Source organism: Lissotriton vulgaris, chromosome 7 (assembly GCF_964263255.1).
Source record: "Lissotriton vulgaris chromosome 7, aLisVul1.2, whole genome shotgun sequence".
NCBI lineage: Eukaryota > Metazoa > Chordata > Amphibia > Caudata > Salamandridae > Lissotriton > Lissotriton vulgaris.
The window spans coordinates 1345910342-1345924346 of record NC_141695.1 but is presented as its reverse complement, the minus strand read 5'-3'; the positions used below and the strand labels follow the sequence as shown (position 1 = coordinate 1345924346).

Here is a 14005-nt window from a genome sequence, read left to right as displayed (position 1 = left end):
ATACATAACCCCCCGGATGGCCTTCCCGTTCCCCTTGAGGTGGCAGCTATCCTATATGCCACAAACCCCATGTGCGACACCTCCTCCATTGCCCATGTGTCCTGAAACATACATATGTCAAATAGACCTACAAAGACCCCAAGTTGGGCAGGTCAGTTTGCTTTTGAGGCCCGTGACATTCCAGGATAACATCCTCAGCTTAGATGTTCCATGTTGTCTTGCTGGGATACCAACCTGGATGTCAGCCTTTAGCAACAGTTCTTCCCCAACCTTGTCACTGGGGCACTTTCCCATGAAGCTATTTGAGGCTCTCTCCTGTGACACCATGTTGATTTCGAAACTAGGAGTTTCTGGTGATCCTGGTGACATGGTCTGAACATTGGGGTCAATAAACCTAGGATGAGCTCCCTCCTGTGGCATCAGGTTGATATCAGAGCTTGGGTTTTCTGGTATTCCCAGTGAGTTGGTCTGAACATTGTGGTCGGTGAAACTAAGATGTACATTCATGGGGTTAATGCTATGGTTCAGACTTATAAACCTAGGCCCTTCCCTTACACACCCATTGTCCCTGATTCTTGAGATCTTCCTCATTTGTACCTTCTTTTTTCCATCCCTAGCCCCTGCAAGGTAACCATTGTATGCTTCATACTGCGCAGAATATCCTTCTCCAGTGGGTCCTTTTGATGACTGGTCACCTGGTCAGTATTTACTTTTAGTGTGAGTCAATCTACTTCTTCCAGGACCCGAAATCTGTTTGCCACAGGTAGCCTGAATAGTAGGGGTCTCGGTTGTTGATACCCCTGTCCCGGTGGTGGTTGGTTTTGATACCACTCACCTGCATTGAGCTTTTATCTGCCTTGGTTTGATTCATTATATTTGGGTTATAAAAGTGGGTAAATAGGAAGGGCCTGACTGACGTGCCAGCATCCAGGGCAAAATGGTTAATTCGCAAAAGATGCTGTAAATCTTTGGATTTTTAAAGTGGATTATTGCACAATCCCCGCATAGATCTTTTGCTCTGTTGCCCACCCAGCTAACCCAACGGATCATAAGAATTCCACCTGCATGCTTGTAGGGAAACTGGCGATACCTAGCCAGCCAAAACAAGCATTTGTTCTTAAATTCTAGCTGGGTTTCCCTTTGTCCCACTTTAACTTCAGGTACACCTGCCAGTACGATAACATATGGGGTTGAGGCTGGGGGGAGTTTTATTATTGGCAGATTTTCCCCACAGAACATGAACCTGAACATGTTCCCAAACTCATCCCTGCCCCCTTTGTTCTGGGACCCATCTCTGGCCGTGCTGTCCTTCAGGGTGACCTTGTTTGCAGGTTCCCCCTTCCCCTGCTTGGGTTCAGAGTCTGTGCTACCTTCAGCCTGGGCCAGAGTGGATTCTTCCCAAGGGGGAGCATTGGGCCTTCCCATGCCATTTACAGCGCCAACGTCAGTATGAAGGGAAGAGACAGTTTCATTTGCTCATACCAGAGCAGGTCTTTCAGGGGTATGTCCATCCCTGTGGTCCCACAGGTTGACCAACTTGTCCAGTCGGGTAACCAGGGGGGCAAGCACGTCTCTCACAATGGTTCTAATCTGGGCCAGTAAGTCCTCCATCAGGGTAGCCACCCAGGGCGGGAATGTCTTATCCAATTGCGGGCTAAGCCAATGTCCAAGACCTGTTTACTTACTGACTCTAGGCTTACAGATGTCCCATCATTCGTTTTTTTCCCGTTTTACCCCTGCCCTTATGGATTGTTTGGGGTTGTTGTTCTTTACTGTGCCTTTATTCTCAGCCCCTTCCGCTTGCATGGTTTGGTTGCGACTCCCATTTCAGTACCTGCAGCTTGCAGGGACAGTGCGGGGTGCTTTCCAAGTCACTACTGACTGTGGATAGGGCCGGGTCAGTCAGGGTACACCATAAGTCTTGGGTCAGCGACAATCATCTTTCTGTGAGTTCTATCTCTGTAGCCACCACCCTTATAGCCCTCTGAAGCATCTGAACAATTGAGTAATGACGATTTTATTTAATTCACCTGTTTAATACCTGGGAGCCAATTTACAGCGCTCCGTCCATCATCTCCTTGTGTTAGCCTTAATATAAGGGCATTGCGCCACAGGAACCTCACTTTTAAAGAGGTTCCTGTGGCACAATTCCCTGTTCCATATTAACAAGGTGGCGTAAATATGCACCTTATCACAGCAGTCCGCGGTGGCAAAGGGGCGGGCAATGGGTGTTGCTGTGGGCGTTCCACCACATGACCCATTGCTTTTTGACGCTATCCCCTATTTACAAGGGTGGGGTAAATATGGGGCAGTACCAAAAATAAGACCAGGGAAAACCTGGTCTTAAACAGGCGCAATGAGGGGAAATTAATAATTTCTTCTTGTTTTAGCTATTTCTATGTGTGCTGCAGCACAGATAGAAACAGCAAATCACCATTAGTGATTATTCATGAGCAGAACGGTGTCCCTCCCTGCACAAACAATCATTAAAAAATGACATTTTGCAACTTCTATATGTGCTTCATTCTGCAGCACACATAGAAGCTACAAATCACCATTATTGTTTGTTTATGTGCAGAAAGGGACACCTTTCTGCACATCAGCAATCATTACCTGCAACACAGGCACACTTGCACTATAGTAAATGGGTGCTTGCGTTTGCGCTAGGCAGCTAAATTTAGCACCAGCGCTAGGGGAAATGCAGAGGTGCGCCGCATTCTTGTAAATATGTTGCATCCCTACGTTTTGAAACTGTCAGAGTGCATCATTAGCAATTTTGTCTTGACACACGCTCCAGCAGTTTTCTTGTAAATATGCCCCCTGGTTTTCTCTGGTCTTATTTTTGGCCCTGCACGATATTTATGCTACCCTTGTAAATAGGTAACTAAAAAACAACACAAGGGCCAATGCTGAGGGATTCTTTTGACCAAGAAGGCTTTCAAAAACAAGGGTGTTCAGATTCAAGCATAAACAACCTGCTTAATTTCTTAGTAACGTAAAAAGATTTATTCTTTTTCAAACATATTTTTTGTTTGCAACACAATATTTTAGTGCATGGAGAAGACACAATTTTTATATACAATATATACAACGATAACAAGTGAAAATCTGCATTACCATACTTCAATCATACATGGCCGTCCAGTCATACAAAAACACATTCATACACAATGCTATACAAAACAAAGAAAAGAAAATGAATCCACGTATCGGTCGTGAGTAAATTGGAGGAATCCCTTTTGATTATGCAATTTTTAAAGTCTTTTCAATGAATCAAAAACCGAGAATCCACTTCTCTGGACGATGGTAAAGGGACTTTGTTTTTAACACAGAGCGTGTAGACCAGATGCGGGGATGTGATGGTCGACGCGTTTCGAACCCCAGTCATTAAAGGGGTTCTCCTCAGGACCAAATGGTTCTGGAAAAATAACAGAAAAGGTGCTTAGGGCAGGGTATCATTAAAAAGCGAGATGAGAGACATTTACCCCGTGAAAACCACAGCCTACCTTAACCATAGAACCAAACGTCATGAAAATCCAAAGACGACGAATCATAGAATTTCACAATGAAGTGCACGTAGTGGCTGTAACCAAAAGGAAATAGACAAACGTGCTAGATTTAATGACATGCGCTTACTCTCAATCGTTCAGTTTGATCTAATGCACTGCTGGGTGGGACTCTTACCTGGAGTTCGACAGGCTAGAGACTTGCCGTCGGGTCCATGCTTCTCCCTAATCCCGTGGGAAAGATTTGCTTCGTTGCTGAAAAGGAGTGGACACAGGCAGTCGGTGAAAATGGCCTGGTGAGCAAAGTCGTTGCGGGCGGCTGAATTTTAACTTGCCACTTACCGATAGAAAGAAAGGCATCCGTCCTTGTTTCTGTCGTGCGAGTTGGAGAATGTTTGCCGATGGTCGGTGTTCGTACTTCCTGGTTTAAAACCTCCCAAGTGTTTCTGGGACTTGTAGTTTCACAAATGTTACACTGTCGGGTTACGGCGGAGAGATGTGACAGGGGGCGTGTCAACTGAGGGATTGCGATTAAGCATTGGCTCGAAAACTTCAGGTGTTAGTTTTGTATATTTCAGAGATCTCATTCAAGCCTTTTAATGCTGTGTTGAATTTCATAATTAATAGTACCTCACGTTGAGCTAATTTCGCATCCAAGTCTCCTCCCCTTGGATCTTTTTCAATCTTGGAAAGCACTGTCCATTTTAAGTCAGTCTGTTCGTCTTTCATCCTGGCCCAATGATTCACTAGTGGGGCATTTTCAACACCTCTCCTAATTCGGGATTTGTGCTGGGTAATCCTGCTTCTAACTTACTGTGTAGTTTTACCAATGTATACCAAGGGGAGGAGACTTGGATGCGAAACTAACACCTGAAGTTTTCGAGCCAATGCTTAATCGCAATCCCTCAGTTGACACGCCCCCTGTCACATCTCTCTGCCGTAACCCGACAGTGTAACATTTGTGAAACTACAAGTCCCAGAAACACTTGGGAGGTTTTAAACCAGGAAGTACGAACACCGACCATCGGCAAACATTCTCCAACTCGCACGACAGAAACAAGGACGGATGCCTTTCTTTCTATCGGTAAGTGGCAAGTTAAAATTCAGCCGCCCGCAACGACTTTGCTCACCAGGCCATTTTCACCGACTGCCTGTGTCCACTCCTTTTCAGCAACGAAGCAAATCTTTCCCACGGGATTAGGGAGAAGCATGGACCCGACGGCAAGTCTCTAGCCTGTCGAACTCCAGGTAAGAGTCCCACCCAGCAGTGCATTAGATCAAACTGAACGATTGAGAGTAAGCGCATGTCATTAAATCTAGCACGTTTATCTATTTCCTTTTGGTTACAGCCACTACGTGCACTTCATTGTGAAATTCTATGATTCGTCGTCTTTGGATTTTCATGACGTTTGGTTCTATGGTTAAGGTAGGCTGTGGTTTTCACGGGGTAAATGTCTCTCATCTCGCTTTTTAATGATACCCTGCCCTAAGCACCTTTTCTGTTATTTTTCCAGAACCATTTGGTCCTGAGGAGAACCCCTTTAATGACTGGGGTTCGAAACGCGTCGACCATCACATCCCCGTATCTGGTCTACACGCTCTGTGTTAAAAACAAAGTCCCTTTACCATTGTCCAGAGAAGTGGATTCTCGGTTTTTGATTCATTGAAAAGACTTTAAAAATTGCATAATCAAAAGGGATTCCTCCAATTTACTCACGACCGATACGTGGATTCATTTTCTTTTCTTTGTTTTGTATAGCATTGTGTATGAATGTGTTTTTGTATGACTGGACGGCCATGTATGATTGAAGTATGGTAATGCAGATTTTCACTTGTTATCGTTGTATATATTGTATATAAAAATTGTGTCTTCTCCATGCACTAAAATATTGTGTTGCAAACAAAAAATATGTTTGAAAAAGAATAAATCTTTTTACGTTACTAAGAAATTAAGCAGGTTGTTTATGCTTGAATCTGAACACCCTTGTTTTTGAAAGCCTTCTTGGTCAAAAGAATCCCTCAGCATTGGCCCTTGTGTTGTTTTTTAGTTAGATTTGGCTCAGCCTAGCTGAGTTATGAGTCAAGACCCTAGTGTGTTTTTTTTTTACCCTTGTAAATAGGGGCAGCGTAATAAAGCAACAACATTATGGATTTACACTCGGATCCCTGTACTAGGGTAAATGTATGCAAAAACAACAGTTGATGGACAGAATGCAGAACCATGTCATACATTCACACCAGTACAGAGATCTGGGCCTAAATCCATCGTTTTGTTGCACTCCACACCACCCCAGTTCAGACATGGCTATATGCAAATCAGCCTTGACCCTGTGCCTCATGGGAACAGTCCAGCCCGAACTGCCAAGCCATGTCTTTACTGGATCGGAATCAAACATCCTAGGACCGGTTTCTGGCTATCAGCCGTCTTCAGCCAGGATAGCTTGACTCCAGTGGTGTGGAGAGCATGGGACTCGCGTTGGAGCATACCCATCCCACTCGGGGTAACAAATGCAAAAACAACAGTTGATGGGCAGAATGCAGAACAATGTCATACATTCACCCCAGTACAGGGTAAATGTATGACATTGTTCTGCATTCTGTCCATCAATTGTTCTTTTTGCATTTGTCACCCCGAGTGGGACGGGCATGCCCAGATGTGGATCCTGTGCTCTCCATGCCACTGGAGTCAAGCTATCCTGCTGAAGAAGGGTGAAACCCTGAAACCAGTCCTAGGATGCTTGTTTCCAGTCCAGGGAGGACATGGCCTGGCAGGTCGGACTGGACTGTTTCCATTAGGCGCAGGGTCAAGACAGATTTGCATATGGCTGGGTTCAAACTGGAATGGCATGGTGAGCAAAAAAAACGATGGATTTAGGCCCAGATCTCTGTATGACGTCATAGCAATTTAAGATGTCTTTGAAACTACTTAGATTTTTTTTCTAACCCATAGATTTTATTTTTGTTTTCAATTAGGGATCCAGGAAGCAGAACCTGCAAATGGTAAGAAGATCATACAATGACAAAAATGTACCTATTGTCTTTCACTGCTACTGCACATGAGTGAATGGAATGAGTGTGTCTGTGCTACTATCCACCTAGCTCACTCTAATGTTATTCGTCTATTTGTTTGTATTCTGGATTTTCTAACCCTCATGACCTACTTCCATTGCTTGCTCAATGTATCCACATTCCACTTTCTCTCCTCTGTTCTAAGCTCTCATCACTGCTCCATCATTTAAGACGGAAGATTGTGAAAGAACATTATGACAACATGCTTTGCATGTGATTGTAAAACTATGATTACTACCTCTAGTTCTCCTACAACCTCTACCTCTAGTTCGCCAAAGGTTCTGCACGAGGGTAATTGAGTTAAAATCTGGACTTTCAGGTCCCCTTGAAATCCTTCACGAAATAAAAAACACTTTCCACTCGTTCTATTTGGAATGAGCCAGAGCATTATGTTTCCCCTGGTGGTGCCTCGGCTGGCGTAACACTGATGGCACCAAGGACTTGGATCCTTTGGGGTAAAGGCCTCATATATAGTTTAGTAGACGCTACAAGTGTAGTGGAGTGCCCTGGCCACCAAACTGATGATCAACTTGCTCTATTTAGAGGTCAGGTAGCAGAAGAGATAACAAAGTACAAAATGTACCTCCACGTGTTATGTTTTGTAAGTGTCAGACCCTAGGAACACAGACAACTGGACAATCCTATTGGTCCTAAGGAACCAGAGATTGTTGTGAGTTCACTGAAGCCCAGCATCTCTTTGTTAGACCTTGACTTTAAAGCTGTAGCAGGCTTGATCAGATATGGCTGAAGGGTGATTTACATTTTGAAAATGAACTAGGTTTAACAATCGAATAGCGTGCAATAATGATGACTAGGCAGTGTTATGACTTTAAAAGGAATTCAAGGCTAATAATCACTTTAGTTTGCAATATCAGAGTAAAACTCACTATATGACTTAATTAGTACGCAGGGAGAATTTTACTTCTGTATGATTGCAGTAATTTACACTACTCAAACTAGTGGTAGCAGAAATAGCGTGGTGTTTAGGCAGTAAAGTGACATGACATAGGCATTGCATAGGCATGGTGCCTGGCCTGTGTGAGAGTCAGAAAGTTTTGCTTAGCGGTCTGTAAGTCTTCAGACTTCATGTTCAGGTGGGTACAACACGAGTTCCTTTATCAGGTATCTCTGGCCCCATCAGGGGCCGTTCCTCCGCAAATGGGGGAGAAACGTGGCCCCACTGGCTCCGAGCCAGCAGGTAAAAAATAAAACGATTACCTAAATTATTTTATTTTTCATTTGCCGGCAATGAGCCCGCGCGTTTAGGGAGGAGCAGGGCCGAGGCATGGGAGGGGGAGGCGAAGTGCTATGTGCACTCTAAGTGGGAATGTGTGTTTGACCGGCCAAACACACATGCACGCTTAGGTTTCTCCAGCCCGGTTGCATTGAATAGCAGGACTGGAGAAACCCCACAGACTCCCTGGTCTGAGGGGAGTGTCTTTTCAGCCAGCTCAGACCAATCCCCACGCTGTTCTCAGAGCATGAGAGCAGCGTGGGGATTGCACAGGGAGTCTGTCCCAGTGTATGCTGAGAGCCTGGGCCCAGGAAGAGAACACTGAGGTGAGGCGCAATGTAGGAGGCAGCCGCAGCTCCAGGTAAGTCGTTTACATCTTTTTTAATTATTAAACTGCCCCCTGGAGCTGCCCCTCCCGTGCTACCCCTTGCTCCCTCCACTCACCTCAACACCTCTTCATTGTGTCGGCCGCCACTAGGCCCCATATGTTTAAAGCATGCATGGTTTTGGCAACTGTTATGGGGTTGTTCAGTGTACCCCACAATTGGACACCTTATTTGTATTAAAATCTGCACAATCTTTGTCACTCTTACGAAATTGTTGTATATGCTTTGACGAGAAAGGGCTGCCCTAACACTCAGCAGCCTCAATAATTGCATACACTGCGCTCAGTTTGAATTCTGCTACACACCTCTTACATCTGGCGATAAAATAAACTTTGTGGCAAGTTACAATTATGTGTACGATGCTTTATATAGATGAAGAACCATATGGTAATAAGTGCTTCTGTTCGTCAAACACACTGGATCATTTCCTGTTATGTAGCCCCTCATTTAGGAAACGTTATTAGAGTTACCCCTTTTTGTGCAAACTCATTTCCTGTTTCACTTCACTAATTTATGATATAATTTTAGTTTAAAAAAATGAGGTTGATACTGCAGGCGGCAAATACTATATTTTCACTCAATGCATTCCGCACACTGTTAGCGCTTCTGCGTTTGCAGCTATATATATAAATCGGGTATGTTAAGTTCATTAGCAGCTGTTACCGAACGTGGGTGGTGAGGCGGCTGGGAGCGGAGGAGGGGAGGAATAAAAAATAAATCAAAGCATTTACCTGAATACCGCGGGCCACTGCCTTTCCTCTCCGCAGCAGGAAGCACACAATCCCCTAGCCAATCAGGATGCTGCCTTACAGCAGCATTTAGATTGGTCTGAGCGCTGTGGTTTGGCGCTCAGAGAGGGACAGAGATGTGCATGCTTTCCACCCAGAATGTACAATACATCCTGTGTAGATCATGCAAAGTGCGCATGCCGGTTTGGTCGGCCCAAGAACCGTCATGCACACCTAGAGTGCAGCCACCACTCCTCCTTCCTTGACGTCACAAGAGCCATGCCCCACCTGCCTGAACCTAATCTGGCCTCAACTGCAAGCTCAATACAATAAATAAAATGATAATAATGTTATTATCAAACCTGGCTCTTTGCTCAATAGTAGCTTTAGGTTCCCCTCAGTTTTTAGTTGTTGTGTTGTCACTCTGCACTTAGTTCTCTTCGCCAAAGCGCCGGGATGCTCTTGGGAGTAGCCGTGCGCTATAGAAGAAAATAAATAACATAACATATCATAACATAACATTTTAGTGTTTGTATTTAGCTTGCAGTTGAAGCAGTAGGGCAACGCTCCTCCACCTTAGCAGGGGAGCCGCCGCTCATTAAGTTTAATTACACTTCAGCTTGAGTTTCATCCGCCTCCGGCCTCTCTTACCACCTCCAACCGTGTCTCTACATAAGGTACGCATGGCGCCAGGGACGTAGATTCCATTGGTGTAGGAGTTGCAGTGGCACCGGGCCCGGAAACATGCTTATTGCTGTACTTTTTAATTCATACAACCGTCGGGCCCCATTTTCATCCTTGAACTAGGTCCCATGACATACTCTCTACACTTCTGCATGGCTCAAACATTTTCTCACATACTAATCCATAAGGTTGTGGTGTTTTTAGTCCTAGATACCCAGGGGCTCCTTTATGAAAAAGTAAGGCGGTGCAGCACAGCAAGGTGACTTGCTGTGCTGCACTGCTTGACAGGGAAAGGAAGGAATGTGCAGTTTTTAAGATAATACGGCACATTCTTCTCCTTTCCCATGCACTGGTGCCTTTTTGGCAGCCTGGTGCCAACGCAAGCACCCGTTTCACTATAGTGCAAGGGTGCCTGTGTTGCATGTAGGATTGTTTTTGTGCAAGAAGGTGCCCCTTCCTGCACAAAAACAATCCTGGGAGGCATATTCCTCTTTTTATGTGTGCTGGAATGCAGCACACATAGAAAGAGGAAGAAACAAGGAGAAATAGCAATATTTCTCCTCGTTGCGACTGCCCTGGGAAGGCGTAACTTTTTGGTGCATTCCCAGGTTTACCAGTTTTACAAAATATTGGAATGCCGCAAACACCCTGAGAGTTGCATGGGAACACCCATGCAACATGCATGGAACGCCTAACCAGGGCAGAGTAACGCATCGCCGCAATTTGCCCTGCGTTGCGTTACTCCAGCTCTATGAAGCCACTCAGGTCCAAGCAAATTGGCTTTGCGTGGCTTCCTAAATCTTAAGGTTTGCGTTGCGCATGTACCACATTGCGTGGTGCAAATACGATGCAAACCTTCTTGTAAATTTACTCTCCCAATGTTCTGCAATTGTTGGCTCTCTGATTCCTACATTTGTGAGAGTAATCTAGCCCTCACGAGCAAGGACTCTGAGCTGCTGAACAATCTTTCAGACAAGTATTGCTGTTATATATGCATTCCTGGAGGCTAGTTATTGCAAGGAAGCTCATCGAAGTTCAAGAAACTCCACTTTCGGCTTTGTTTTTGGAGGGCATCGCACGGCTGGAGTAGTCAAGGCTTACTCAATTCAATTCAATTCAATTCAAAAGTCTTTATTTCGATAAAAATCATAAAAGACACATTAACAGGACAATTTACATTTATGGCTGATTAAAACAAATCCAGCAGCAAATAGCATCCAAAAAATAGTAAGACGTTACATGAAGTCAATCTCCAACATTAAGAATATAAATAATTAATTAATAAAATAGTGGTGGATTTTATGACCAGTTTAAATAGAATCCAGCTTTTCAATTATTAAAAAAATCGAATTATTTAAAAAACACAGATAATTCCAACTCTGTATTGCTCTAAGACAGTAAAGTGACAAGTGCAAATTTATGTGATTAGATAAATACACACAACACATCAATATGTGCAAAGACCTCTGACTCGTGTGATCCACATCCAGTGTAGAAATTTTGCAACAGCTACAACCACAGGCTGTGAGTTATTTGTTTTTAAAATCCTCAGTGCCTCACAACCTGTTTGTATGCCTAGCTGGAGGCAAATAGGTCTCAACCATGTCCTTCTTGGTACTTTATATTCGGGGCAGATGAATAGTATGTGGCCAATACTTTCCCTTTGAGAGGGACAAAAGGGACAAGTGTCACCGGAACCACTGCACCATTTAGCAGTGCAGCTGTTAATGGGTAAAGTACCAATCGAGGATTTGCCCCCCGGTTGTCCCCATAAGTATATGTTAAAAATATAGAGGTCATTAAAATCTACGCTAGAGACATGAATTAAAAGGATATCATTGCTTTTATTGTCCAATTGATGGATAATATATCTACTGTCCTGCTTGACCCACGTTGTAAGGCCCCCCTTTGGTCTACCTTTTAAACTTGGGATAGCTGGGATAAAGAAGTTAAGATATCCAACTCTATACTCTGGTTCTAGCAACCAAGTTTCTTGTAACAGGATAAAATCCATTGTATCCACGAAAGTCAACCAGTCTGAAGAATTTATCTTACTTCGAACCCCAGCAACATTCCACGAGATTAGAGATGTAAGAGGTGTAACTGATTCCTTGTTTTGTAGGCCCACTGTTCCATTCTCAACTATCCCACTAATGTCCCTTAGGTTACTACAGTTATCCGACTGGATTTGATTAGCAGTGACCCCTAGGGTACTTTCTGACTCATTTTGTGCACGTAGAGATACCTTTACTACAGGATTGCATGATCTGCCAGATTGACCTGCGATACCATTACAAGCCAAAATGTCTCCCCTCGATTTCCTACTTTCCCTGAAGGGAAGTCAATCATTATCATTCAGGGAGCTAAAAATAACAAATCTGTTGCTTGTTGGAAACAGACTGGGTGTTGGAACTGCCTCTAGTACATAATTTCTGGGGTCATGAATTCCAGAGTGAAAAGGTGGTTGATAAAAATAACCCAGAGGTAAGACATTGACACTATCGTGATGGATCCTAGCAGAACCTGCCTGCTTCAGGATGTGTCCCACTAACTCAGGGGAGCTGAAACTCACTACCACACAATCCCCCTCCAGTGTTTTCCTGGATTTGCACACCCATGTGACCCTTCTAACCATCTTAAATTTACTATACAACTGCTCACCTAACACTGTTTTATTATTTAAATAGTGGGGAGCCTTATTCTTAAGTGTTGACCAATGCTCCTCCTCTGTCTCCGGTATTGTGGGAACGTTGGCCAATATGATGGAATACGGGCATGCCTCGGGGGGAGATGGAGGGAGATGTTCCTAGGAGAGTAATTGCCTGTCAGCTGGAGCCTTCCAACAGGGCCCTTTGGGCCGGACTTTACCTCTAGTGTAGTGTTAACAGGTGGAGCCATCTGTTTTAATACTTGGGTGTTATGGTTAGCAGAACAACTTCCCGGGTCCATAGGCGCTTGTACTATGGCACTAGCAGGGCAAGCACTAGTGAATTGGGACTCTTTAGTAGTAGTTATATGTTTGATAGTAATGTGCTTGTCTAGATTACCCAGTCTTCGATCTAGGGAGTCTAATTTCTCCATTACTGGGAATATGAATGCCTTAAACATATCCTCAATATGCCCAATAATCTCTGGTCTGACAGCCACACTATATGGGTCAGCGTTAGGTGCCAGGGACTTACTACCTCCTAAGTGTAAAGGACAACTACTCAGGGTAGTTACTATCTCTGTTTGGCTATCCAGCCCAGATGTGACATTTTTGCGCCTTGGCATTTTTGCCGGTTGACGACTACCTTTCGGGGCACAATTTGCTTTCCTTTTCCATATGGGGTCTTTAGATCTAACCACAGCTGGTGGGGCCCGGGAACGGCTAGAGCGTGGCACCCGTGGTGAGGGGGGAGGACTGGGTTCAGGGGAACTGATTGAACCCATCGTATGGCCCACTGACCCCGGGGTATCCATTACAGGTGGGACAACTACCTTCAATGGCTCAAGCAAAAGCAGAGATACCGGACTAGGTGACTCATGGGCTAAAGCAGGAACCGTCAAATCACTGAATGGTTCCAGTGATAACCTTTTCTCGGTGCGTTCAATCTCTTTTGACAATTCAGTTTCAGCCCGTTTCAGGTAGTCTTCCATTGTCCTTACACCCCCTCTAGCTGCCCCCCCTCTACGAGTAAGCTTACTCATAATTATGAAACAACAGTAATATACTAGCAATGAGTTATCCAATCAAGAGTAATTAATGGAGAGGGTGATGTTTACATACGCACAATATCAGGATTTTGTTCTGTCCCTGGGGAGAGTTTAGATGGTGATGTTAGAGGGGTGGCCCGGCCCGGCCTCCTCTGGCCCCGGATGGCCAAAAATGGCCCGCCCTTGTCCCGGGCTTAGCCCGGGCGCAACCGCGCGCTCCCGCGACGCGGTGAGTGACGCTGATTTTTATGTGCCTCCTGGCGCCTTGTCCGTGTATGCGGCTTCCGGCCGCTGTGTCTACCGGGACCTGTAGTCTAAGGCTCACCCCCGCTCGGCGGCCGCTCTGTTGGTGGAAGAGGCGGCAGCGGGGGGTAAGCGGGAGCACCAGGGGAAAGAAGCGGGTCTGTAGTGAAGACCAGGCTCGTGGGTCAATTGCCTTCCAGTCCACAGCAGGTAGAAATCGCCAGTGCCTCCTCGATATATCTGTAAAAGCGTCAAGGCTTACTCTTGGAAGGTGATGTAGGTTGAGAACCTTTCATACAGTTAGAACAGAATTAACACACAGCCGTTGAAGGTCCAATCAGTGTTATATCTTTATTGACAGAGATAACATAGTAGAAACAAAAAAAACCAACCAGACCACACCAAGTGTTTATTTTCTGTATATACGCTTGGTCGGTTTGGGTAACATATGATGGTCGC

General features: G+C 44.8%; 1 protein-coding gene across 3 annotated transcripts in view; it reads left to right on the top strand.

Annotated features, from left to right (window-relative positions):
• The window catches only part of LOC147703659 (serine protease 27-like), a 337557-nt gene that overhangs the window by 64217 nt on the left and 259335 nt on the right, over positions 1 to 14005 (top strand). For all 3 annotated transcript variants that reach the window (XM_086931995.1, XM_086931996.1, XM_086931997.1), the window contains exon 3: positions 6480 to 6506. In XM_086931995.1, coding sequence (XP_086788121.1) covers positions 6480 to 6506 — 27 coding nt within the window. The remainder of the gene's footprint in view (positions 1 to 6479; positions 6507 to 14005) is intronic.